This window comes from Marmota flaviventris, chromosome 3 (genome assembly GCF_047511675.1).
Source record: "Marmota flaviventris isolate mMarFla1 chromosome 3, mMarFla1.hap1, whole genome shotgun sequence".
NCBI lineage: Eukaryota > Metazoa > Chordata > Mammalia > Rodentia > Sciuridae > Marmota > Marmota flaviventris.
Genome location: NC_092500.1, coordinates 129,197,052 through 129,222,860, shown reverse-complemented (window position 1 = coordinate 129,222,860; position 25,809 = coordinate 129,197,052). Strand labels below are relative to the sequence as shown.

The 25,809-nt window shown below is 34.9% G+C and overlaps 1 protein-coding gene across 1 annotated transcript in view; it reads left to right on the top strand.

Moving 5' to 3' along the window:
* Positions 1–25,809, top strand: part of LOC114078854 (pregnancy zone protein-like) — a 70,909-nt gene that overhangs the window by 16,872 nt on the left and 28,228 nt on the right. Inside the window, exons 14-33 of the mRNA XM_071609310.1 lie at positions 3,144–3,286; positions 4,510–4,659; positions 8,290–8,454; positions 9,042–9,144; positions 13,458–13,602; positions 14,256–14,484; positions 15,371–15,497; positions 15,839–15,960; positions 16,435–16,486; positions 17,626–17,709; positions 17,947–18,123; positions 18,422–18,509; positions 19,367–19,523; positions 20,182–20,256; positions 20,671–20,851; positions 21,662–21,885; positions 23,304–23,522; positions 23,697–23,824; positions 24,801–24,891; positions 25,545–25,613. Of these exons, the coding sequence (XP_071465411.1) occupies positions 3,144–3,286; positions 4,510–4,659; positions 8,290–8,454; positions 9,042–9,144; positions 13,458–13,602; positions 14,256–14,484; positions 15,371–15,497; positions 15,839–15,960; positions 16,435–16,486; positions 17,626–17,709; positions 17,947–18,123; positions 18,422–18,509; positions 19,367–19,523; positions 20,182–20,256; positions 20,671–20,851; positions 21,662–21,885; positions 23,304–23,522; positions 23,697–23,824; positions 24,801–24,891; positions 25,545–25,613 (2,729 nt within the window). The remainder of the gene's footprint in view (positions 1–3,143; positions 3,287–4,509; positions 4,660–8,289; positions 8,455–9,041; positions 9,145–13,457; positions 13,603–14,255; positions 14,485–15,370; positions 15,498–15,838; positions 15,961–16,434; positions 16,487–17,625; positions 17,710–17,946; positions 18,124–18,421; positions 18,510–19,366; positions 19,524–20,181; positions 20,257–20,670; positions 20,852–21,661; positions 21,886–23,303; positions 23,523–23,696; positions 23,825–24,800; positions 24,892–25,544; positions 25,614–25,809) is intronic.

The following is a 25,809-nucleotide window of genomic DNA, read 5'->3' as shown; positions in this document are numbered from 1 at the left end:
CCTGTATTTTCTAGCACTATTCTTCTTTTTCTTTTTTAATTGATTTTATTTTTTTAAATACATGACAATGGAGTGCATTACAATTCTTATTAAACATATAGAGGACAATTTTTCATATCTCTGTATATAAAGTATGTTCATGCCAATTCATGTCTTCATACATGTACTTTGGATAATGAGGTCTATCACATTCTACCATCATTGCTAACCCCCTGCCCCCTCCCTTCTTCTCCCAAACCTCTGCCCTATCTAGAGTTCATCGATTCCTCCCATGCTCTCCCTCCTTACCCCATTATGGGTCAGTCACTTTATACCAGAGAAAACATTCAACATTTGTTTTTTGGGGATTGGATAACTTCATTTAGTATTATTTTCTCCAACACCATCCATTTACCTGAAAATGCCATGATTTTATTCTCTTTTATTGCAGAGTAATATTCCATTGTGTATATATGCCACATTTTTTTATCCATTCATCTACTGAAGGGCATCCAAATTGGTTCCACAGTTTAGCTATTGTGAATTATGCTGCTATAAACATTGATGTGGCTGTGTCACTGTAGTATGCTGTTTTTAAGTCCTTTGGGTATAGATGGAAGAGAGGGATAGCTGGGTCAAATGGTGGTTCCATTCCCAGTTTTTCAAGGAATCTCCATATTGCCTTCCATATTGGCTGCACCAATTTGCAGTCCCACCAGCAATGTATGAGGGTACCCTTTTCCCCCCACATCCTTGCCAACATTTATTGTTATTTGTCTTCAAAATAGTTGCCATTCTTACTGGAGTGAGATGATATCTTAGAGTAGTTTTGATTTGCATTTCTCTAATTTTATTGATTTTATTTTTTATTTTGCTAGAGATAATGAACATTTCTTCATATGTTTGTTAATTGATTGTATATCCTCTTCTGAGAAGTGTCTGTTCATATCCTTGGCCCATTTATTGATTGGTTTATTTTGTTTTTGGTTTTTTTTTTTTTTTTTGGTGCTTAACTTTTTGAGTTCTATATAATACCCTAGAAATTAGTGCTCTATCTGATGTATGAGGGGTAAAGATTTGCTCCCAAGATGTAGGCTCTCTATTCACTTCACAGATTGTTTCTTTTGCTGAGAAGAAACTTTTTAGTTTGAGTCCATCCCATTTATTGATTCTTGGTTTTAATTCTTGTGCTATAGGAGTCTTATTAAGGAAGTTGGGGCCTAATCCCACATGATGAAGATTAGGGCCTACTTTTTCTTCTATTTAACACTATTCTGTACAGCATCCAAATTCCTCAAATTTCAGAACTATTTTTGAGTCTGTTTAAAATTCAGAATACAAATTTTAAATAACAAAACCTTTACAAATGTCAGTAACAATGGGTTAATTTCTTTAAATTATTCTTTGCAAAAAAAGATGTCTGTTCTCACTTCTCTTTCTGACCTTATGGCATATCAGTCTACTTTACTTTCTATGTTTAGCTCAAGTGACAGAAGGGCTGAAATTTCACTCCTTTTAGAGTGGTAATTTATTTCTTTTTCAAGATCAGAACTAAAATTTGATCTGTCCAATTGGACAATGATATGAATGGCACGGCACTGCCTAAGAGACATCAGAAACCCCATTTCCTCCCAAATTTAGAGTTTTGCTGTGTAAGCACCTCACAGTAAACATTGTTAAGTTAAAGTAAAGTTTACATAGGGTTGGGGAAAATCCCTATTATATACAGAGTTATACAGTTTTTAACTGAGCTTCACCGATAGCAGGGCTTTAAGACACTTTTTAAAATAATAAATTTTATCTGTATATATTTAAGGTATGCAACATGATGTTATGGAATAATGTAGGTAAAAAATGGTGAGTATAGTGATGCAAATAAATATATTACATTATCTCACCTGGTTGCCCATTTTATTGTGTATATACCAAGGGCAGCTACAACCTACTCAGCAGAAATCCCAAATACAGTATAATTTTATTGACTATAATATTCATGTTGTACATTAGACTTTTCATCCTAATATAATACTTTATAAAATTTCCTGAAGGATATTTTTAAACTCTTATAGTCAAAAGGGAAAAATCAGTTGTAATTTCTCAACAATTATGACATTCTTGTCCTATGATATTTTGAATTTCAACAGTGGCTAGAGACTCTGCTGTTCTATGTGTAGTCTAATTGTATCAAGAATATGTAAATGGAGAACTTGGAAGGACAGGACTTTGAAGACTTATAGCTAGGTGTCTGGGTACAGGATGTGGAGAAGAGGAGGGAAGATATGGAACAAATGACAGATTGTTTTCTGCCCTTTTTTAATATTTATTATTTGGTTGTAGGTGGACACACAATCTTTATTTCATTTTTATGTGGTGCTGAGGATCGAACCCAGTGCCTCATGTGTGCTAGGCGAGCACAGTACACTGAGCCACAACCCTAGCCCCTTCTGTTCTTCTTTTGTGAACCAATATTCCAAACTCTTTGTTATCATTAAACAAATTGTTTGGCTTTTTTTTTTTTTATTCAGATAAATGTGGGTCATAAACTCAAGTCATCATTGAACCATTCAGAAACTAGAAATATTACATCTATCCTTTTTTTCCTCTTAGCTAGTCTTAAATTTTAATGTGCTTTTCAAAGTGTAACTGAGTATCATTTAACACTTCTGGTAGACAAACATTAATAGGACTTGTAAGAGCTTAAAACTGCAATGAAAAGTCAAATATCTACATTTTCTCTTAGGAAGTCTAATGGCCATTAATTTCTTCATATTCTGAGATTTTTAAAAGTCACATATTTGAAAAATACATGTTATCAATTCTAGCACTATATTTAAGTTGAAAATCACCTCTAGTCTGAAGTCTAAATAAAATGGTCTTCATTTATCATGCATATATGGAGCAACTTGAAACTATTAATATTTAGGTTGATTTAGGCATCAGGTGGAAAATCAGATGAAGAAAGATGTAAGTGAAAGGAATTTTGTTAATTTAGTCTACAATTGAAGTCATGAGGGAGACATCAGCCTATTAATATCACCAAATAACTACAACAATATTTAAAGAGATTAAGCCACTGAATGCATAGACACAGTTCTGAACTGGGTGAAACCAAGCAACAGTTGGTCTAAACCACCACCATGTTTCCCACTCTCTCCATGCTCCAGTGAAAGGCAGTTTTTTCCTGTCCCTCTCTGTGGAATTGGATATCGCTCCCATTGCACGAGTGTTCCTTTTTACCATTTTACCAGATGGAGAAGTTATTGGAGATTCTGAGAATTTTGAGATTGAAAATTGCTTAGCCAACAAGGTAAGTGATTCAATATAAAATGATAAGAACACAAATAAATGATACTATCATCAATTTTACCCCAAAGAAAACTGGGCCAGAAGAGTGAAGTGAGTTGTTCAGTGGTTCCCAATAAGTTAATGGCAGAGTCAAAACTTCAGGCTTCAACTATAGCACTTTTTAAATTACTACCACATACAATATAATTCATTTTTGTATCAGCTCTATGCTGACTCCATTATATGCATATATAAGGTTAAGACTCAGAAGTTCCAAACAGCTGTAGGACAAATAAAAATAACTAGAGACACCTTTCATATACCAGAAGCATTGATGGGCTTCTAAAATTCAAACAAGCTATCTATCTTTGTGATGTCAAATTTAATGTCTTGGGACAAGACTGATATATTGAATAAACATTTTCTTCACAATAGCTAAGCTATGGAACCAACCTAGGTGTCCTTAAACAGATATATTGATAAAGAAAATGTGATGTGTATGTATTTACATATATATGTGTGTAAACACACACACAATAGAATATTACTTATCCATAAAAAAGAATGAAAATATGGCATTTTCCAGTAAATGAATAAAATTGGAGACTATTAGGCTAAGTGAAGTAAGCCAATCTCAAAGGCTGAATGTTCTCTCCGATATGAAAATGAACACACAGTGGGGGAGAGTGATAGAAGTTCACTGGATTAGACAAAGGGGAATGAAGAAAAGGAAAGGTAGATGGGAATAGGAAAGACAGTGGAATGAATTGGACATAACTTTCCTATGTTCATATATGAATACACGACCAGTGAAACTCCACATCATATACAATCACAAGAATGGGATCCTAATTAGAACAAATTATACTCTATGAATGTAAAATTTGTCAAAATACACTCTACTGTCATGTAACATCTAAAAATAACAACAACAACAAAAACAAAAACAAACCTTTGGCCAAATTTAACTGATGTGGTTATATTTCAAAGGGTTGGCATTTCTCCAAGGACTCCTGTTCCATGAACATTCTAGAGCCTACCTAAATTAAATAAATGTAATTGACAGTAAGGAAAAAAATAATTTTTTTTCAATAAACAATGAAGAAAATATGTGAAAAGAGGTCCTCAACTGACATTCCTGACAAGGTCATATAAAGCTGAATGTAAGGATGACTGAAGAAACGCATGTAAAGACATGATTAAATCAAGAAACTGGCTTTTTTGACCTTTCTTTCAAATTCACAGGTGGATTTGAGCTTCAGCCCTGCACAAACTCTTCCAGCCTCACATGCCCACCTGAGAATCACAGCTTCTCCTCAGTCCCTCTGTGCCATCCGTGCTGTGGACCAAAGTGTGCTGCTCATGAGGCCTGAAGCTGAGCTCTCTGCATCCTCGGTGAGTGCCAGTCAGAGTTCAGGGATCAGCAAGGACCGTGAAAAGTTCTCAGAGCAAGAGAAGCCTCTATTGAAAGTAAAATGTGATAATAAAGGTACTTACCACTTGAGTAGTCCTTGATAGTCTCTCCCTGTCCCACATAGGGGTTGTTCTCACTTACTTTTCCAAATCCCAGAAAATAAGTAATAGCCCCATTTTAAGATGACAAAACTAAGATTTGGAGCAGTTGTGATGTTTGTGCAAGATTACCCAGAAGTAAGTGGCATAACTGAGATGTGATTCTGAAACTCTGCCTGCAAGTTTTGATTCTTCCTATTCTATTCTAAGCTATTACTTTCAGCATGTATTAAAGGAATTTAGTCTCTTCTCAATATTTCTATTCTTCTATTTCTGTAAGGAATCAAATCTAATGTCTTCATTTTAATGTCTTCAATAATCTTCATGAAAGCTACATTTTGTTAAGATTCCTCACTTATGAGACAGTCATGCTCAAAAAGGAAAATGGATTAATGAGTTGCTAAAAGTATTAGATAATATGACTTCTGTCTAAATAAAATAATTTTGGTCTCAGGAATAAATCAGCTTGCTACAAAATTAATATTTGAAAGCATTAAGGAAGTCATGTACCTTCTAACAGATCCATTCATGTCTCCATGTTCCTTGGGATCTGTGAAAATGTTAATAAGTAATTCACAATTATTTTCAATTTTTAAAAAATGTCCTACTGCATCTTTGTTAACAACACTGATTCACTAAAATTTTAATTTTCTGCTTTTTTCTGTAATTATAATAATTCTTGGTATTAACTCCTGACATGTCATGCTTATTTATTTATTATCTTATCATTGTTGTTGGTATTGTTTCAAGCCCACTATGTGCTGGATCTCTTGCAGGAGCAGAGGAAAAAGAAATAAATGTATCACAGTCCTTGTCCTTACAGAACTGTCATTATTGAGGGGTAATACCTAAAAGACTATATGTGACTCAGAAAAATGGTTAATACCATTTGGAAGAAATACTGACAAATAAATAGTTTTTCAAAGAACGATTACCAAAGGAAGGGACATTTTTAGAAACTACATCTCCCAAGTTTTAAATAGAAAACTAGGTTATTTATATTTTGAAAATTTTCAGCATAATGTGAAAAAAATTTGTGAGTTCATCATTATCAAAAAGTTATGGTAGACCAGTGTAACTCCACATTATGTTCAGGCACAAGAATGGGATTCTAATTAGAATAATTTATACTCTATGTATGTATGATATGTCAAAATACATTCTACTGTCATGTATATCTTAAAAAAACAAATTTTTTAAAGTTATACTGAATTTTATGGCTTTAACTACCTCATGAATCAACATTTAAAAGGACTGATTAATATGCCTGGAGGGGAATTATTGCTATTTTTCTATGTTGGGAGGTAAATCGGTAATATTAAAGTTTATTTTGTGTTTGTTCTAGTTTCTGCTTAATATATATGAATTTTTAAAAAATATTTATTTTTTTAGTTGTATTTGAACACAATACCTTTATTTTATTTATTTTTTGTGGTGCTGAGGATCAAACCCAGGGCCCAGCTCATGCTAGGCAAACGTTCTACAACTGAGCCACAATCCTAGTCCCTAATATATATGAATTTTAAACCTGTGAAGTAACTATACCAAATATACTTGTCCTATTTTTATTCATCCAAATTAATGTCCTTCAGCATGAAGCACATAACCAAAGTTCTTCTCTACCTTAGTATTTTAATAGTTCAAAATACTTCCTCATTAAAAAAATAACTATCACACTGAAGAGCAATTATATTTCTCTTCTTAATTATAAGAGTTAACCTGGAAAAGGGATTTTTTTTCTCTGAGTGTTTTCTTTGGAAACACACCTAATTTTTTTACACTTCCTATTGATGGTAGTCTATTCTAAGCTATTATTTTCAGCATGTATTAAGGGAATTTAGTCTCTTCTCAATATTTATATTTACCCTGTTTAGTCATATAAATTTAGTGGTTGTTTTGGTTGCATACAAAGTTTTGAGTGTTATGGAGGTGAGAAGGTATCATAAACATAAATGGAGATTTCAGCTTTTTAAGTTATAGAAATATTGAAGCTTACTTTCTTTGAATAATAACTTAGAAAACATTGGTCTGTCCAATATAGACAATGCATGCTTACTTAAGTGCCTATTTAATTCTTCTACTGGAGAATAAAGACAAACAGGCAAAGAAGTATAAGCTATTAGCTATCTACTGTTGCATAACACTTTTCCCCAAAACTTAGTGAATGAACACAGTAAACTTCTATTATCTCATGCAGTTTCTGTGAGTCAGGAATTTAGAGCAGCTTATCTAGGTGGCTCTGGCTTGTGATCTGTCATACGATTATGATTAACATGTTGATCAGAGCTGCATTCTTGCAAAGATTGACTGAATTTGGGAGATCTGCTTCCAAGACTGGTTTTTCATGTTACTGTCAGGAGGGCTAAGTTTCTCACCTCAAAGACTTCATATTGCCAGAGATTTCCAGCAGGGCAAGTGATCCAAGAGAGCTAAAAAGCTCTTGGCCTAGCCTTGGAAGTTGTATACTATCATTTCCATAATATCTAATACATATCAGCCCTATACTTCATGAGAGAAACACTACAAAGGCAGGAATCACAACAGGCAGAGATTATTATTCAGGGAAATTTTGGAGATGGTCTTCATAGGCTGCCTGCCAACCCCCAGTGATTCATGATCCTCTCACATATAAAAGACACTCAGTCTTCTGTCTGTGGTCCCTAAAATTCTCATTCTAAAATGATAACAGCTCAAAAACTGAATTTCACAATTTAAACCAGATCCAAGTATAGAGTATTCTTCCCAGGTATAATTCCTCAGGTATCTAGCTATGAATATCTTGAACTAAAGTGAAAGCAAGTCATTTGCCTCCACACACCCACCATACAATGGTGGAATGACTGTCATGGAATGATCACTGATGATGCCTTGGAAAAGTGGGGAAACAGGAGGCACTCAGGAGTTGCTGGTCTACAGTAGTTCAAAAATCAAGCCAGGCAGATGCTGGAAGGTCTTCAATTAAGACTATCTTACTCCAGTCCTGGAATAAGTATCCAGGCCTCTAGCTCTGTGCTATGAGGATTTGGTTCTAAATCATTCTTCTTTTTCCATAAAAAAGTAATCTCCGTTTGCAACTGCATAAAAGCCCATCTACCCAATATGGATGATATATGTTCATTTATGTGCCTATGTGGTTCTTCAGTACAAAAACAAAAATGAGTAAACATAAAAGTTTAACGGGGGCAATAACAATTCATACCTGAATTCCATGGGGCATTAACATCATCAAACACAGAGGTAAGTTAGATCTTCTTCCAATAGTTGATCTAAACTCCACACTGAATTTTTGATTAATACTTCTTAATTTAAGATTTTATTTCTCTGAAAGCAATTCCCCAAGCAAGTTTTACTGTTAAAAATCAAGAAAATCTTTAACTTTGTTCTAAGGTACCAATTACCTGAATGTACTTAAGAAAAGTTTGATGATTAATTATCCAATTTCTATCAGTTTATTGAATATGTCAAAAAAAAACAGGTAAGAGTTCTGCCTTTGATTTCCTCCTACTGTTACAGGTCTACAATCTTCTAACTGTGAGGGATCTCACGGATTTTCCCAACAATTTAGACCAGCAGGAGGAAGAGCAAACAAGCTGTGTGCATTCTTTCATCATTCGTGGAGGATCGGTCTATGTTCCCTTATCAAGTCATGATGAAGAAGATGTTTATAATTTCCTCAAGGTAAAGTTCCTACTAATTCACATGCTGTCTTGGGATTTTATATGCTATTAAAACTTTGAATTTATAAATGATTTTAGTAATTTTTTATTTCAGCTCACCACTTCATTTTTCAGCTGAGAAAATGAATTCAATGACAAAATTAAAATATCTTTAATATCACACAATATTTCTGTTAGTAAGTCAGCTATGGCTAGACCCAACCTCTGGCTCTTCATTAGATACTTTTTTATTATATTTGGGTTTTTTTTTAAATATTTTCCTTAGTTGTTGATAGATCTTTTTAAATTTTATTTATTTGTATTTGGTGCTGAGAATCAAACCCAGTGCCTCACACATGCAAGGCAAGTGCGCTACCTCTGAGCCAAAGTCCCAGCCCTATATTTAGTTTTTTTCCCAACTAACCAAAAATAAGTAATAAAGAGTGAAATATTAACAATTCATAAATTATAGTAATTTTACTACAGTGTATTTCCTGAGTTGTGCATATCTCCATGGAATTAAGACTATTGGAATTATGTAGAAAATTTAAAGATAATATTTTATAAATTCTAATCAAGTTTACAAAGGGAGTGATCATTTTTTTCCAGGGTATGGGATTAAAGGTGTTCACCAACTCAAAAATTCGAAAAATATCGTCTTGCTCAGTTACCCACACACCTACAAGAGAAGCTGGAAGAGGATTTCCTGGAGGTAAAATAACAAGTTGCTTTTAATTTTGTAGCATATACAACAATACTACTTTTCTGCAAAGGTAAAATGAGATCAATAATGTAGCCCTATCTCCTTTTCATACACACAGAGAACCATGATTTAGATTAGGTGTTTTTTGTTAAGATCACTTAGCTGGTAATCAGCCTATTCAGAACATATCAGAGGTTTTCTGTAGATTAGTCAGATGCTTCAGGGAACAAAATCAGATGAAATAGAATATTCCAATGTACTATAAGATTGGAAAGACAGGTAGAGAGGAAAGAGAGAGTAATTATCATTATGAAATCAGGAAAATATTAAAAGATGCTCCATCTTTTAAAATAGAAGAAAGGACAAAGGCCTACCAATGAAAAGACATCGTAAACATGACAGAAATACTCATAATTCATGACCTAAAAAAAAGTACTTAAATAAAGCAACATTTTTCTAGATCTCAACTTCCCATTAAAACTACTGTCCTATCCTCAGGTCTGCCTACATACAAAGCCCATTATCTACCCTTTTTCATTCTTCTTTCACATGATTTGAACTATCTTTTCTCCAAAGTATCTTGATGTTTATCTACTAACAAATACTTATATTTTTTAAGCTCAAATTAGGAATCAGAGGTACTTTGTGTAGAATGAGTAAGTAATGTCTATTTTCTAAGGCTCAGATCCTTCATTAATAAGAAATTTGACTAAAACTTCTCATAGCCTTTCAAAATACCCAATAAAATAATTACATACAATTTATCAATACAAATTAAGAATTTGTTTAAATATTATTTTCTGTGTTCCTTGACATTAAGGTTTATATCCATCTATAACAAGGCTTACCATGATAAAAATCATACTATCAGCTCTATTGGAAAGGGCCATGTTTTAGTTGGCCTTTTCACTGTGATTAAAAGGACCTGACCAGAACAATTGTAGAGGAGGAAAAGTTTATTTGAGGGCTCACAGTTCCAGAGGACTTTGTCCATAGAATGGCGACTCCATTCCTCTGGGACTCCTGGTGAGGCAGAACATCATGGTGGAAGAATGTGGCAGAGAGAAGCAGCTCACATGTTGATCAGGTAGCAGAGAGAGAGAGGTCTCCACTTGCCAGATACAAATATATACCCCAAAGACACACCTCCAATTCCCACCTCCTCCAGCCACAGCCTACCACTTCATTACCACTCAATTAATCCCTGTCAGGGGATTAATTACTGATTGGGTTAAGACTCTCACAACCCAATCATTTCTCCTTTGAACCTCTTGCATTATCTCACATGTGAGCTTTTTCTCACCATCCAAACCATAACAGGCCATAGGCTGTCTTTCTCTAAGATTCAGTAATAGCACAAATTTCAGCTTTTCATTAAAGGTAAATAAGATTTTTATCATGTAAGGTATTTTATAAATGATGGAGAATTTAAAGGAAAGGAAAATAATCATAAGAACTACATAGAAAGAATTTCAAGTTGAAACCTTGGAAGTTTGGGGAAAAGGAAATGATCTGGAATCTTTTAAGGAGAGAATTTCAGGTATCTGAGATGTCAGAAAAAAGAACACCTAAAATGTGTGATAGGTACCAAAAAGGGATTGAAATGTGTAGCTATAAATAAGTCAAGTATATAAACAAATGAAGGAACTAAGATAAATGGAATATCTTGTGAATGCTCTTTTTTCTTTCTTTTTTTATTTATTTCTTACATAAATGACAATAGTGGAGTGTATTACATTCATAATTATCCATTCGTGAATGCTCTTGGATAATTAGTTAAAGAACATGAAATCATTCCCATAACTGTTTGGGAAGCCATCCTACCATCTCAAGGTGTTTGATGATATGGACTAGTATAGATAGAGAAGCCCTTAATAGTATCCCTAGGACCTAAGAGAAAGAGGAAGGGAGAAAAACAATAATTGAACCAAACCATGGACAAAAATTATGTTAGACAATAATAGAAATAACTAGTTCCTAAAACAGTAAAATTTTAAAAAATAAGTTATTTATTCTTTATTTTAATAACTGACCTACTTTCTGATTATACTTACAAATATCAGAAACAAAAACGTTTGACTTTATGAAGGTTATGTTTGTAATAGGCAAGCAAGATCATAAACATATTAGTGAGAATATCATATGGCTCATTAGAAGATGATAAATTATATAAGCAAAATTCAAATAAGGAAAGAGATTTGAATTACAGGGAGTTGCAAATTACATAGGGAGGTCAGTGGAGGTCTTACCAAGAGTGAAATTTAATGAAAACCTGAAAAAAGCAAACCACATGACTATCTGGAAGAAGATTATTACAGCCACAGGAAATATTAATAATAAAAAGTAGTTATGGAGTCCTTTATTGAGTAGATTTCCTTAATTCTTGTAGAAACCTCATATGGTAGGCATTCTTATTATCATTCTTCAGATGGGAAAAAAAAACCTGAGGCCCATAAAAGTAAAATAACTCAGTCACTATATCCCAACTAGTAAGATATGGAATGGGGATTCATGTCAGTGAGTCTCACTCCAGATCTCCTGGTCTGAACCTCTACACTATTCTGCCTATCAAAGACTCTCAGGTTAGTATTTTCCTGAAAATTCTAAGCAGAGTAAGGAAACTTGCACGGTTGAAACAAAGTTAATTAAGTGTAAGCAATTGGAGACAGAGATCAGATCAATAAGCAAGGCCACACTGTGTAGGGCTTTTAGGTCAGGGTGAGTATTTGACTTTTTGACTGAAATGTGGGGACTTTCAGATGAAGAGTGATACCACCTAAAATGCTTCTCCAAATAAATACTAAATACTAAATATCTAGTGATACTAAATACTAAATATCTAGTGATACTAAACTAAGAAAATAAAGTTTCAAGTTTTTGTAATTTTTTGCTTGAAGTTATTGAATGTCAAAGAAGTGTTAAAAAGTTAGATTGAGCAGTTCATTTTAAGCCATGAATGGAGTATTCGATTGGAAATATTTTGCAATCAGGAATGAAACAGAACATAAGTGGGTTAGTCCAGAGATCAGCACCTTTTCATGAGGTCATATGGGAAAAACAAGCCGGGGCAGGGGAAGATAATATGTTTGAGACCAGTCACATCCCAAGGAAAAAAAAAATCATATCACCTTAACAGTAGTTTATTAATTGTGGCATGGAGGAAATATAGAACTTTGTTACAGAAACTGAAAATTCAGAGTCAAGTTGACAATATAAATAGAAATAATATATCCATCACTTAAAAAATGGTGCTAAAATAACACGTAATGGTATGGTTTGTCAGCTGCAATAGATGGAGGAATTAGTGGGTCTTTGAAACCTGGGGTAGGAAATGAAAATGAATTCACTTGGGCACATTGTTCATTTATATATTTAAGAATTAAAGATGAGAATAAAGAGAGGAAAAATAAAATATCCATGAGAAAGCAAAGTCAGAGATAGAAAAGGCTACCACTTAAAAAGGACACAGAGAAAAGCTGTATGATATCCATTAAAGAAATTATTACTGATGCTTTCCTCAGGAGCAATGATTAAGGAGAAATTACTGGAAATCAGTTTTTCATAACTTCTAAGTATTCCTTCACAAGGTGTTTCTGAAATATCAGATTGGATACCTAGATAGAGATCCTAACTCAAATTTATTTGTAAGCATGATTTCAGTCATGATATGAGCCAGGCAGCTTTCATGTCTGTTTTTCTGCTCTCTTGCTTTTTTAAGTGATTTCTTTATATGAACTATAGGGCTAAAACTAATTAGTTATGGTTAGAAATAGCTATGATTAGTATCTTGAATTCTTCACATCATTTTTCTATAAACTAAGCAGAATAAAAACCTAATATTCTAGTCTTATTATCCAGAGACCAATGAATTTTCACGCTTCAACATTGGCACACGAGTTTATTGTTGAATTCTGTTCACTCCATTGGTAAATCAAAAATTTTCCAGTATAGCCACCCTTACATCACCTAAATAGCATTTTACAACTTTTGATCAGTCTCTCTGAGGATGAAGCAATACTCTCACCTTAAAAACCAGCCCTTCCTGCATAAGACCCATAAAAACATCTGAGTTATCTTGTCATTCCAGCTACAATTCATATAAAATCATGTCATATATAGGATACACAGAATTAAAACCTTTAACAAATATGTCTCTCTTCTTATTGAATGAAAGATCAACAAATTATTTCCAAAGTTCTACAGCACCTAGGAGAAAATTCAGGAAAACTGAAAATTTTCTCTCCTACATCTCACACATGCACCATGAAATGCATGGATGTTTTCTTTAATTGAACTATTATTTTCTCTCATTTTATTTGCAGCAGGATCATTAGCCATGCCATATATTCCTCAAGCAGCTTCATTTAATATGAGAACTTCAAATAATATGCAAAATCCAGAGCCAGTCCTTGAAACTGTGCGGAGCTATTTCCCTGAGACCTGGATCTGGGAGTTAGCAGTCGTAGAGTATGTAACTTCACATTTCTCCATTTGCTGTAGGGGAGGGACTGTGGGTCCTCCAGCATTTTCAATCCTAAAATAATCATTCTGGAAATTTCTAAATAACTATCTTAACCTCTGACCATTTTAGGATAGACCTAAATTCAGATGCTTTATTTAGGTGGGTTTGTTAATATAATTGTCTCAAGAACTGAGCAATTCTAAAATAATTATACCTGAGTCTGACAGAAAATAACCATGGGAGCCAAAAGTTGTATTCAGGAAGCTTGCCATAAACAGTATGATTAGAACAAGTACATAAATAGACCAAGCTACAATACAATGGTCTATTTGTTGGACCATGTTTTTAAGAATTTTCTTACATAAGAAATGGTACAAGTAAGGAAGTTTTAGAACCAAATTGGATCACATTCAAATATATTTATCAAAAGTACAGCCATGTGTGATATGGCCACAGGTTGATAACAGAAAGAGGTGCCTTTTTGTGCCTTTCATTTTTCCAATTCAGTCCCCAATATGGAATCTAGTACACACACGGCACACACTTGTGCACCCTTGAGTGATTTCTTCCTCCACAGTAGTTTTACACTTATTGATTCTTACTTGAGAAAATATGTTTCATCTGCTTACTTTCTGTTCTTCACATTGTGTCCTTTCAGCTCATCCGGTATGGCTGAAGTAGAAAAAACTGTCCCTGACACCATCACTGAGTGGAAGGCAGGGGCCCTCTGCCTGTCCAATGACACTGGGCTTGGTTTCTCTCCCACTGCCTCTCTCCGAGTCTTCCAGCCCTTCTTTGTGGAGCTCACAATGCCCTACTCTGTGGTCCGTGGAGAGGCCTTCACGCTCAAGGCCACTGTGTTGAACTACCTTCCCAAATGCATCCGGGTAAGGAAAATAAGTGTGAATTGGAAGGGTGGATAGAATGAAAGACTCCTTTGTCCAAAGTTCCCAGCACTAAGTATTCTTTCAGGTAATTATGTGTTGACACTACAAATAAATTGTATGTGGAAGGGCAGGACATGATCTCTGAGAAAATATGACACATATGTTACAGGTGTTTAAACCATGGATCATTAAACTACAATTTTTTAAAACTTTTCTAGAGCTTATGATAAGAATTCTTTGCCACAAATTAGGTTTTGTTCCAGAAAGTTTCTTAATATTGATTCAAAATTCAGTTTTATTAATTCCATGAGTGTCATTCTCTGGGCCCTCATTTTGAGATTTCCACAATACTGTATATAGTTATAATTTATCTTATAACACTTACCTCCTTATAAATTATGCCATCATTTTGTAGTATATTATTTCCTTTGCAATACAATATCCTCAAGTTCAGGAACCTCTTATGTATTGCTCATAGTGTTCCATGTCTTGAACAGAGGAGACATGTATAATTTAGAGGAAGTGGGGGAAGGAAAGAAGAAAGGCAGAATCAGGAAGAATATCATCATGGCAGATAGGAACCTTAGGTTGTTTCCCCAAGGACAGTATATAATCTCTGTTGCTCCCCTCCTGCACTACTGCTGTATCAGCAAATTTCTCTAATTCACCCTAATGTAAATGCCAGATCTTCCTACTAGATAAGCAATTGTGATTTGTGTCGTTGCCATTTTCATGCTTCTTAAAGCATAAACCAACTTAAGTATCATACTTTTCTTTTAAAAATCCAAATGTAAAGCAACATCCCACACTTGGCCCTGATTCCATGTGTTCATTGTCTTTTCATATCCTGTTCATTTTTATCTCTTTGCCTCACTTGTGGATATAGGTTAGTGTGCAGCTGGAAGCTTCACCAACATTCTTAGCTTCCCCAAATGAAAAAGCAGAAGAATCCTATTGCATTTGTGGGAATGAAAGGCAAATCTTGTCTTGGACAGTGACTCCTAAAACTCTGGGTGAGTGACAGTCTCCCCAAAAGGCTCACCAGTCACCAAGGATGGTGGCTATCCAAGCACTCCTTTCACTGTATTAAAATTTTTTGTTGTTGTCCAGGAATATAATTCTATAAAATTAATTTCTTCTCTTTTTATTTCTCCCCACAATGACCACTTCTCATCATTCTCATCTAACTTGGTCCCCACAATCACTACCCTTGGGTAACATTTACTCTGCCCATTAGTCTTGGAATTTTTAGTAATATTTCCTTCTCTTGCCAACTGTAAGAATGAAGTGTATCCCTTAAGGGTATTTGAATTACAAGATGGATACTCAATTTTTCTATTATTCTTTTTTTTAGGGAATGTGAATTTCTCTGTGAGCACAGAGGTAATGAAGTCTCTAGAACTATGTGGAAATGAAGTTACTGAGGTTCCAGAGACTGGAAGGAAAGACACGATCATCAAAACTCTGTTGGTGGAGGTAAGTCAGTCTGACCCACTTGATATATTTTTCTGAGCCCCTAACAATTTACAATGTGACCACTCTTGGGACAACAAAGGACAATATCATGCTCACCCAATCCATTCTATAAGACTAATGGAATTTCTCACCTTAAAAGAAATACAGGAGATATTGCCAGCTATTATAAGTAGAGTTTTCCATAAATCATTTGAGAAGTATTCCCTTTTTAAAAAATTTCTACCTCTCTCCTAAGATTTGAAAATTTCTTGTAACTATTATTGATTCACTAGTCTTATCCTCATTTTTCATTTTATCCTCTACCAGCAAACCTGGTTTTTCAGTGTTTTATGGATTTATAACAATTTCATAATAAGTAGGATATTGAACATCATTTCTTATAAATACTACCTTTCAAAGGAAGGAACTTTGTTGTCTTTCTATGACCTGGGGATATGTTTATACCTTTACTTATCCCTTTTCTCTTCATTCAAGCCTGAAGGTATTGAACAAGAGGAGACCTTCAACTCTATGGCCTGTGCTTCAGGTGAGACTCCACCCTTAAAATTACTGTGAGAACAAAGCTACACACAGGTAGAAACTTCAAATTACTGTGTGTATCCATACATATTCTCTCCCTTAATTTTGGAGTTGTTTATAAAAATTAGCATCATACTAATTATTTCTTTATACACATTTAACAGATAAGAACACCGAATCCAAAATAGCAAGTTAATATGGCTCAGATGGTACAGGCAGGACTAATTCTGGGGACTTCATGGTTCATATTTAGCTCTCTTACCTCAATAGACCAGTGGTTATCCATTAAGAAGCCTGGCTATTGAAGCTCAAAGTGTCCCAGGACAAGGTAGAAAGAGAGCCGAATTATGATGAGTTTGAATCAAGTAATAGTCCCTAAAATTGCTGCAGATGAAAAACATGGTATTTTATACTAATCCTACCTAAAAAATTTTTTTTCATTTCAAGGCAAAAAAAGTTACATTTGGTTTTCACTATATTATTAAGAAACAGTTGTAGCTTTAATACAGTATTGCCACCTTAGTGTTAGTTCCATGTCCAGAATACATACAATATTGTATTTGTCAATTGAGGAGTAATTTAATATATATTCATGTTATCTATTTATAGAATCCATTGAAAATTATATAGAATAAGGAAGTGAAATAACTCTATTCTTATGGGTATGTTTTACTAACACAATAATAAATCAGAGAGATGTGGCTCCCCACCATCTCCCAGCCTTCTTTTAGAAATCTACTAAGCACAGCAATGCAAGACATGGTTAAATAAGAAGGGAAAGGAGTCTGAAAGTCACACAGTGTCTAGGGAACTGAACTATTCAAAGTAATCTCATCTTTGAGTCAAATTTTTATTCCTTAGATCCAGAATTCCTCAAGGAGATAAAAATAATACTACTGCTAACTATAATAATAAAGGAAGAGCAATATTAATAACTGTTTACAGTCATTAAAATTTAATATGTTGCAGACACTGTTCTGATGTTTTACATTTATTATTTCACTGACTCATCACAGTTTATCCTGGGTCACATAGCAGGGCCAGTAGCGTATGAAGGCTGTTTATCTCTGAAGCTCCCACTCTAACCATGACCTTATATTGTAATCACAGAGGACCTTCTTTGATATGAGTTGTCTATTTCTAAAGGTACTAAAGTGTCTGAGCTGTTATCCCTGAAGCTTCCACCAAATGTGGTCAAAGAATCTGCCAGAGCCTCTGTCTCAGTTGTAGGTGAGTCACCTTAAGCTTAGGAAACTTGGTTCAAAAGAGTTGCCTGTGCATAATTGTCAAGTTTGTGATTGTTTCAATTTCTATTAGGGTCCTAGAAGGTTCATTATCTGTAAATGTAATTTTCCCTTATCTAAATGATAGAGTATGTGACTCTGAATACAAAAGTCATTTACTGTTTATAGCATTGACTACTTTTGAAGTGAAAGTGCCCTGACTTCAAATCTTTTTATTCCCCAGGTGACATACTGGGTTCCACTATGCAAAATATACAAAATCTCCTCCAGATGCCCTATGGCTGTGGAGAACAAAACATGGTCCTATTTGCTCCTAACATCTATATCTTGAATTATCTGAATGAAACCCAACAGCTAACTCAGGAGATCAAGTCCAAGGCAATTGGTTATCTCATTGGTGGTAAGTGAAAAAGGAAAAAAACTTATCTTGTTATTCCAATGAGACGTTTCCCAATTAGGCTTAAGCTATATTATTAAATATTAACCCATGTTGGTGATTTTTATGGAAATAACAATCTTCCCACTGTGCAATAGGATGTTGTTTCAGTGTCTATAATATCCACCAAACTATGGCAGATCCTGCACACAGGTGATCAGACTATAAGTGGCTCCTAGTGGTTCCTGGATGATCAGCTTACACTTATGGGTGGCTTGCCTCATCCCCTAGGCTTCCTGAACTATCTGAACCTCCATTCCAGGTTACCAGAGACAGATGAACTATAAACACCAAGATGGCTCTTATAGCACCTTTGGGGAACAATATGGCAGAAACCAGGGCAACACTTGGTAAGAAAAGAAAATCAATTCTGAATTCCAATTATGAGTTCAAAGAACACACATATATTATTATCCTATTTAATTCTTATAGAAATCCTATGAATGAGAGTTATTAGCTTCATTTTTATGGAGGAGGAAATTAATATTCAATTTGGATAAATAAATGTCTCAGGCCAAATTCTAATTAATTCTAATTACTCAAAGAACTGAGAACACTTTAAGGTTCATTCTTTTGATATGCAAAATATCAAAACCCTTTTTCTTGTCATAGTACTAAAGGAACATAAGTTTGTGATTTGCCCCTTTTAGTTGTTGCTTAGCATTTGAGAGTGTTCTAAATAGGCTAGAAAAGCAACAGCTGTCACTCATAGAGCATAACTTAACTCCCTAGATGATTTGCTCTCATTCTCATTTGACTGCATAGGCAAACAAGGGGAAGGAACGTGGTCAAAGAGCAGGACAAAATGGTGGGAAGTATTTCTGTAGCAGGACATCAGGGTAACTAGAGCAGAAAAGAAGGTAAAGAAGTCTGTGAAAAGAAATAAATACAGAATGCCCAGAATGTGAAAAAAAAAAAAGGTCTTACCTAGCCCCCAAAGAAACTAGAAGAAATCTGAATCCCTAGAGTTAGCAAAGAAATTCTTTTGGAAGCAAGGACAAGTTGGTGATGGACTTAACAACATATGGCAGTGAACCAAAAAAAAACAACCATGGAATATTCCACATTAAAAAGCCTCTAAACTCTCAGTTATAGCTCATAAATTCTACAGGGGTGCACTGGGAGTGGGGGGGCCCTATGTGTCCCAAACAGAGCATTATGGTGCTGCATGAGAACAGCCTCCACACTCATGCTTTCTCCCCCGAAGGCTCACAGCCTTTGTACTGAAGACATTTGCCCAGGCTCAAGCATACATCTTCATTGATGAAGCACATATTACCCAAGCCCTCACCTGGTTGTCTCAAAAGCAGAAGGACAACGGCTGTTTCAGGAGCTCTGGGTCACTGCTCAACAATGCCATAAAGGTGAATTCTTCCCAGAACTTCTGAACCCTATAATGGATCAATGTAATATTCTCTTAGGGGAGGGGGAGAAGAAGCATAGAGAAATTGCCAAAGATAAAGTCCTAGGTAAAGTGTGAAGGCATCAGAGAAAGAGAACAGTTATCCCTTGGTATCCACAAGGATTGGTTCCAGGACACTATGCAGATACTAAAATAAAAGCTCAAGTCCCTTATATAAAATGGTGTGTCATTTGCTCATAACCTATGCACATCATCCTGTATGCTTTAACTATCTCTAGATTATTTATAATACCTAATACAATGGGAGTTCTGTGCATTTAGATATTATACTGTATTGTTTAAGGAATAATGATTAAAAAATATTTGTACATTTTAAATATAGATGCAATTTTTTACAAAAACATATGAATCCACAATTAGTTGAATCTGTCCATGTAGAACCTTTAGATGCAAAGAATGATTATTTTAATCTTTCTACGAAGGAAGAAATGTACTTTATCATGGTGATATTTCTTTTTATAATAGCAGCAAATACTAAGGAGGGTTTCTATTGAGCAATGGAAAATAATATACAAAACTTGTAGTGGAGTGGGAACCAATCAAAATCAACTTCAATCACCCTCTCAGTCTCCCTCACAAACTCTCTCTCATATTTACAGGGAGGAGTAGAAGATGAAGTCACTCTCTCTGCCTATGTTACTATTGCCCTTCTGGAGATTCCACTCCCAGCCACTGTAGGTACCACCTCAATCCATTCCCTTCTGTGAAAACTGAAGCCTGCTATCTGGAATGGCTTCCTAAGAAAAGCCAAGCCTCAAACTTCCTTTGCTCAATAATGAGGCATTTTCAGATCAATGAGCTCTTTGGTAAATGCTTTTAGGAGAGATTTATACTGTACTTGCCTTGCCCAGTGGTGTCCTTGGACTCTGTACTAAAACTGATCCTTAAGACAAAGCATCTTATTTTCTTCATTAGAATTAACTATAAAGAGATCTAAAAGCTATTTTTCTATTTAAATATGATAGGTATCTGTCTATCTACTTGATTGGCTGAATGCCATCAATGACATCTGACAATATCCAACTTAGAGATTACTTTGTCCTCTGGTTAGCCAAGTTAGACACCACCACCTCTTTTGATTTTTATAGCATCCTGTTGTCCGCAATGCCCTGTTCTGCCTAGAATCAGCCTGGAACAGAGCAAAAGAGGGAGCCCATGGCAGCCATGTCTACACCCGGGCTTTGTTGGCCTATGCTTTTGCCCTAGTGGGAAACCAAAATAGGAGTAGAGAAATATTGCGCTCACTCAATGAGGAAGCTGTTAAAGAAGGTAAGAGTAAATAGCAAAAGTTTCATCTGTTCATTCTTTTCTTGGGTCATATGCTGTGAAACAGAGCAACTTATTATAATCTTTTCTAGGATTATATGTTGTATAGAACATAACATAATAGACAATGACACAGATTAATTACAGGATTCTATTCCCACCCTCCATATTACACAAATTTATATATTTTATTTTGATGTCTACATACTAATAATTGGATGATAAGAGGTAAAACAACATAACAAAAAAGTAAAGGTATCGTAATAACATTTTCAATGTAGTTTTTACTCTAAAATTTGCCAGCAAGATCCTTACAAAAGTCTTCTGACATCAAAAGGTAGGAGTTTTTTTAAATGTTTTTTTAGTTACAGATGGACCTTTATTTTATTTATTTATTTCTATGTGGTGATGAGAATCGAAACCAGTGCCTCACACATGCTAGGCAAATGCTGTACCACTGAGCTACAGCCCCAGACCCAAAAAGGTTGGTTTTATATTTCAATTTATACTCTAATTCTAAGGAAATGTCACAAATGATAAGAATCTCTCTACCACTGTTCTAGCAATCCAACTAAAATAATATTTGAGAGAATGGTAAAGATGCTATATGCTTCTTCCTTCACCAATATTTTCTACAGAATAACCCAAACAGCATGGAAGTATGAGTTGTAGGGGCTTATGGAAAAGAGAAAGCCTTGTTCGCTCTCCGGTATTTAATTTCAACTCCATATGATACAAATGTGCATTCACTTATTATTTAACAAGTAAACAATTATGATTTCCCCCCCCCCCTTTTCTTTTGTCACCCTTAAGACAATTCAGTCCATTGGGAACGGCCTCAGAAACCCAGAGCACCACAAGGACTTTTGTACCAACCCCAGGCTCCCTCTGCTGAGGTGGAGATGACGGCCTATGTGCTCCTCACTCTCCTCACAGTCCAGCCAGCCCCGACCTCAGAGGACCTGACTTCTGCAGTGCCCATTGTAAAGTGGATCACAAAGCAACAGAATTCCCATGGTGGTTTCTCCTCCACCCAGGTCTGTGGTTCACAAAAAGTGTTCTCTGGGTACATCTGGAAATTAGATATGTTGAAAATGTAACAGTTACAAGGAAAAGAGAAGGGAAATAAGTAAATCAAAGAAGAAATATTTAGGGATATTTGTGGGCAGTGAGAATACACAGGAAAGACTTTAGATGTTCCTCCAAAAAAATGTTTTTTGCTAAATCCTAAGTGCTACCAAGGTGGCAACTTAGCATAAAGAGCATTTCTCTCTAAAGCTACAATATGCTCTGTGAATACTTCTATACTGGGGGGAGGGGGCAGATCTCAATTTCTGAATATAGAGAATAGTTCAGGATGATACCAATTTAGATATACTGAGGTTTCTAAGCAGCAGCACTACTGACATTTGGAGCCACATAATTATTGCTGTAGGGGCTGTCTTTGCATTGCACCATGTTTAGTAGTATTCCTTGCCTCTCTTCATTAAATGCCAGTAGCAGCCAACTCCTAGCTGAAACAAAGCAAAACATCCCCCTGTGGAGAATCAATGTTCTAGAATACAGACTATATCTTCACACTTCCACACGAACTCTTCTAAGGTGAACCCTCCCCCAAAAAAATGTGTTTAAAAGGAAAGTGATTAAGTTGAGGCTCATGTTGATCTTTATAGAATGACTAAGAAATTCCACTTAAACTACTCCAAGGAACTGAGCCTCTTTTTCCTGGGAGCTCCCTTCTTATTTCCCAGTTAAGTGGGATTTTTAGGCAGAAGTTCTTGAAAATTTCCTTTTCGGTCTTTTTTTTTTTTCCCTATCTCAATTCTGGAAATAGCTTATGAAAGGTATAAACCTCCAAGAGAGTCTGTTACCTGTCTTCTTTCAATATTTAGGATAAACATAATGAAACTTGTTTTTCAAAGAGATAAGGTGGAGTAAATAAAACAAGCTAGAAAAAGAGGAAATGAATCTTGAAAAAGTAGGGCTTGTCTTGTTCCATTCTTTTTATTCACAACCAATTTCTATCACTCTTCAATCTAAATGGTCATTATGCATCTGGTTAATAGTGGTCACTATTTCTGTTTTACTTCTTAATTTTAGAATTATTTTTTGAAGTAAATGACCAAGAGCAAGAGAATTGTTAATAAGAAAGACCTGAACAAAAAAAAAAAAGGGAGGGGGCAGATCTCAATTTCTGAATATAGAGAGTAGTCCAGGATGATGCCAATTTAGATGAAAATAAATTATGAGATAATTAAAATTAGTAGTATTTTGAGAAAGTGTGGCATGATTTTAATAATACCTGAAAGGCAGCGGAAAGGAAAAACAACTATCCGAGGTATGCTTTGTAGGGGAAAAATTCCTTGTCCCCTTATGGTGGCTAACACAGACTTTTGGGGGAAATTTCAGCTACCAAAAATTGGCTGTGGGGCAATTCTCCACTCATCTCTTCCAGGACACAGTGGTGGCTCTGCATGCCCTATCCAGATATGGAGCAGCTACTTTCACCAAAACTGAGAAAACTGCACAGGTTACCATTCAGAACTCCAGGGCCTTTTCCACAAATTTCCAGGTGGACAACAACAACCCCCTGCTACTACAGCAGATCTCATTGCCAGAGCTGCCTGGGGACTATACCATAACAATAACTGGGGAAAGATGTGTATATCTTCAGGTGAGACCTGGGTTTGCTATGTTGGAGAAAGTTACTTTAAACTCTGGTTTAAATGGAAGCTCTGCTCTTTCTTTTCTGGGCAAGCAAAGGGAAAATCTGGAGACATTAAATGATGAAAGATTGAGAGAACCCAGGAAAAAAAGAAAGAAACTGATGATCTTTGGTATTTCACAGACATCCATGAAATACAATATTCATCCAAAGAAGGAGGATTCCCCATTTTCTCTGAAGGTCCAGACTCTACCTGAAATTTGTGATGGACCCAAAGCCCACACCAGCTTCCAGATCTCACTGAATATTAGGTAGGACCTCTTGACTAAATTACTCAATCCTGACTCCAAACACTACCTAGTACTATCAGTAATTAATAGCCTATTTGGTAGCTGTGTTGTGAAATCAGAATAATAGAGAATTGATACACCTATTACTTTAACATTATGAAGTATTCCTTTTTCTAATAAGTCTTTTTATCTTGAAGTTTCAGTAATACTTTAAAAATAAATCTGGTATTATCTTTCAAATTAAAAATGTGAATTAGTCCAATACTCTAATCAATTCCTACTTTTCACACATAGTTTTGTTCAACTCACTGCTAATGAATAAATTATTTTCCTTGAGGATTTGTGTTTTAAATTAAGTCTTCCTTGCTTCTACTAAATAATTAAATCTTATTTAATTATCTCTCTAATCAAATGAATAAGTAATTAATATTAATACTAAATGCAAAGATAAATTACATTATAAAATATAGAGATCACCCATCAAAAACTACAGGAATCCCAAGAAAACAAAAGCAAATGGTACTCCCATGCTAATGTGTTAATATTATAAAATAAATCATATTTCAGACAACCAACTCAGCTATGAAAAAAAGTATACTGTGTAAGAGAGTGTGTCTGATCTCTGAAATTCTGAAGCCTCTTTGGAGAAATATGATACATTTTGGTTGACTAAAAATATAAAAGTGATGCATAAAAATGAATAGTAGTATAGATGGAGTTTCTAAAAACTGTAGATATGTTTTAAATGAAGATTATCAAGATCCACTTTTAAAGATTCTGGTTTGATTGTCTGAGATGTGAAATTTTAGCAAGCTGTAGATCTGATGTACACTCAGGTTTTCAGCATCAATATCATCCATGTCCAAGGTGCACAGATTTCTGTGGATATTGAGAGAAAACTTCATGGAGATGGACAGGTTTATGGTGAGGCCTGAAGGAGAAATCTGGCTTTCTTTCACATATTTCATCCTAACTCCTTTTTGCTTTGACACTATAGTTACACAGGGAGCCGTCCTGTTTCCAATATGGTGATTGCTGATATAAAAATGATATCTGGTTTTATTCCCCTGAAACCAACAGTAAAAATGGTAGGTATATTTTAAGTCCATTAGAGCTCAGCCAAAATGATGCTATGTAACCCCAAACTAAAATCATAATAACATCAAACCACATCTATATCATCCTGCCTCATAAAGTATTTTCCCCAAATCCAGGCAATCAAACTATTTATTTGGCTCTATGATAATGGAATGGTGTGATACTAAAGAAATATAAGAATGGTTCCCATTCTTAGGCCACTCATGGTCTAGCTGGGAATTTAAACTACACAAGTGCAAAACTATAAAATAACAACTCAAGAAAGACAGAATATAATTCAAGTCCAAAACTGAGTGATAGGAACTAAAAAATTGTATTTTTAGTTATAAAAAAATTGATGTGAACTAAAATCATCTGCTACTTGGATATTGAGGACTATATAGTTTCCTTATTTTCATAAGTTTGATGATTTTTGTCACAGTCAGGACATGATGTTGTTGAATCCTGCCTCCAAAACTTGATATCTCCCATCTTTTTATATCTGTACCTGGTTATTTAATCTAGAAAATGATTTAAATTTTCCTAGTTCTATGATTTAAAGAATCCTAGTTCTTATATCATTCAGATAATAGTTTTCTACTCTTAGAAAACAAATGTGCTAACAGTGCAAGACTAACTTTTCAAGTTCTCTAATTTTCTTTAGCTTGAAAGATCTAGCTACGTGAGCAGGACAGAAGTGAGCAACAATCATGTCCTTATTTATGTGGATCAGGTGAGAGCTCTGACATTCTGGCTAGGATTTCACATCAGTGGGCTTTGTAAGTGGGTCCCTTTACAAGGAAGCCAGTAATATGAAGAAAGCAATAATTAGGAATGCCCTTCCAGAAAGTTTTACTATTCTAAAGAAAATAAAAGAAATATTTTAACTCCAAGACATGTTCTACTCTTTGTAATTATGTTAAATTTCA